Below are 3,292 nucleotides of genomic sequence, written 5' to 3' on the forward strand. Positions count from 1 at the left end.
TTATCTTCTGAAAGTGAATATGAAGAAGTGGATATAAATGATATATATCCATATAAATCACCTAAATATAAAACTTTGATCGAGGTAGTACTAAAACCTAGTACAAATAATAATGTACAAGATACTTATACAGATGATGTGAAATATAATAGTGATACACCCACCAATAAACTTACGGATAATGAATGGAATCGACTGAAACAAAATTTTATCTCACAATATTTAAATAATATAGGACCTGATGTACAATTAAATAATGCGTTACAATCATATAATATTCCCAAGCATATCCAGCCTGATATTATACATAATAATATGGAAGAAAAACCTTTTATTACATCCATTCAAGATAGAAAATTATATAGTGATGATGGCGATATTGTTAGTTATAATATAGATTGGAATATTCCCGAAAATATTAATAGGACTATCAATATCATGAATGATCCAAAATATGTTTCATCAAATGATCAATATACTGGAATTGATTTAATTAATGATTCTTTAAATAATTATGAACATATTGATATTTATGATGAGTTGTTAAAAAGAAAAGAAAATGAAATATTTGGAACAAAACATCCCAAAAATACAACAACAAATAGTGTTGTAAAAGAAACATATAGTGACCCTATACTTAACCAACTGGATTTATTTCATAAATGGCTTGATAGACATAGAGATATGTGTAACCAATGGAATAATAAGGAAGATATTTTGAGCAAATTAAAAGATGAGTGGAATAATGAAAATAAAGAACATCTATTGTATACATCATCAACTCATGATGATATTAATACAATTAATAACGAACATGTATTGTATACATCAACTATTGATGATATTAATAAAATTAATGATGAAAAATATAATATGATTAATGCAAACACACAAATAAATCATGAAGGTAATGATAAAACAACTCTTGAACATCTTGGATCAACAAATATTTCACCCAATGATCTTACAACAACAAATACGAATGTTCAAACAAAGAATTTACGCACAAATATATCTATGGATATACATTTTGATGAAAATAATAATAATGTGTTAACCACTGATGTAAAAAGGAAAGAAAATCATTTGGAAAATTCGTACAATTTTTGAGGATATTGAAAATAATTAACATGAACAATATGTTGAGAATAATAATTCAATTGATAATGAAGAAAATTATATGAATTTAAAAAGGTTTGTTTCTAGATAATATATTAATAAAAAATTAAAATAAAAACTTATTCCAATATATAATATATCCAATATATAAAATATATCTATATAACAAATTATTTATTTATTTTTTTTTTTTTATTTTTTTTTCTTTGTTTTTTAATTAGTATCTTTTTTTGTATTTATAATGTTAAGATATATACTTACATTATATAAAAACAAAATATTTTAAATATTTAATGCACAGATTATAAATTTCAAAATTTGATAATAATAATAAAATATATTAATTTTTTTTTTTTTGGTTTTTTTTTTTGGTTTTTTTTCTTTTGTATTCTTAATATTAATTTTTATCATTATTAGTATGTTATATTTATTTATGAAAAATTTATATATATAGTGCTAATATTATAAGACTTTAATAATCAAATGGTAATTATACAAAATTATTCAAATATATATATTCCATTTCAATATCATACGTAATATAAACCATAAGGTTTAATGTAATTTTATTTTTACTTGTAATAAAAAAAAAAAAAAAAGAAAAAAACCTAATAATTATTAGCTATTTAAAAACAAAAAACTAATATATATACATAATCATTATTTTAAAGTTCATTTTTTTTTAAAAATTATACCTTACTTTCAATAATATTTGTCGTATATTCTTATAATTCCTTAATATTATATATAATATTAAACATATATTATAAAAATAAATTAAAAAGATATTTTTCTTTTTTTTAATTTTCTAATACACATATTTTATTGATATATCTCCAATTATTATACTGTAAAAGAAAATAATTTTCTTTTTTTTTATAATTAAAAATATATATATATATTATTTTGCGATAATTTAAAATTATTATTTTATCTAATTTATATTTTAATTATTCCATAGGATAAATAAAAATTTATATATGTATACATAAATTAATGTTCAATCAATTTTATTAAAAATATGAAAAAATGTATAAAATAAAATAAAATAAAAAAATATCCACACACACACACACATATATATATATAAATGTGAATTAAATATATTATTAAGCCAATCAACAAATATCGATGACGTTATATACTTTATTATATGCCTCAGGATAATTGTGACATCCATAATTTAATATATGTGCACTCAAATGTTTATAATTGTTCTTATCCTTTTCATTTTTTTTTATCACTTTTTGTAGAATTTTTCTTCCTCTTATAATTTTTATTAACATTATTATAAAATATATTTACAAATTTTTTTTTTTTTTTTTTTAACATACTTTAAAATATAGTCCAATTAAAAACAAATTCATATGAAAACGTATACATTAATAATTTTTTAATAAATAAAATATATATATATATATATATATATTAAAGAAAAAATATCATACACATAAACAACAGTCTCCATTTATTTTATTAAAATTTAGTTTTTATTTTATTACAAATAATAATATTAAATTATATTTAATTTGTAAATGTAATTGTTTCAAATACTTTATTGTTTTTCTTCTCTTATTTCTTTCATAATTTGGTGTAAGGACTTCAGTTTTAATTATTCTATCACATTTTGAAATTTATAATCTGTGCATTATCTTCTTTTTATATGCTTCTTCGTGTTTTGTAAGCTGTACATTTTTTGACTACTTTATAAATTTTTTTTTAACTTTATTATTATTATATTTTTTATTTTTTTATTATTACTTCACTTTCTTTCTTCCAAATTTAAGTTTATTTTACCCTAGTTAACTATGAAATCTAAAATTATAAAACTTTTCAAACGTAACAAAAATTAAATTCTCTAAACTCTTAACACTTCAAACAAATTTATAACCAAACATAAGCATTCTAATGTGGTTTTATTTAATATATATACAATTATGTTTATAATCAAATTGGACTTATATATCTAATGCTCTAAACTGCATAAATCATAGTTTCTAAGTCAATAATTATTCAATTGATAGGATTATTTACCATACAAAATTAACAGTCTTAGGTTTCTATAATTTAATTCTTCATTATATTGTTTTTCTTGTTTTTTTTATTTTTTTCCATTGCCTCTTCCATCATATATATCCAAATAACTACTAAATGATTATGCCTTTTGAAACAA

The 3,292-nt window shown here is 18.8% G+C and overlaps 1 protein-coding gene across 1 annotated transcript; it reads left to right on the plus strand.

Annotated features, from left to right (window-relative positions):
- Positions 1-1,110, plus strand: PGSY75_0046100 (putative EMP1-like protein; the record flags this gene model as incomplete). Its single annotated transcript, XM_018783574.1, has 1 exon — positions 1-1,110. A coding segment is annotated over one exon (1,110 nt), but the record flags the coding sequence as incomplete, so codon positions are not given.
- Between the last annotated feature and the right edge of the window lie 2,182 nt (positions 1,111-3,292).

Source organism: Plasmodium gaboni (genome assembly GCF_001602025.1).
Source record: "Plasmodium gaboni strain SY75 chromosome Unknown, whole genome shotgun sequence".
Classification (NCBI taxonomy): domain Eukaryota; phylum Apicomplexa; class Aconoidasida; order Haemosporida; family Plasmodiidae; genus Plasmodium; species Plasmodium gaboni.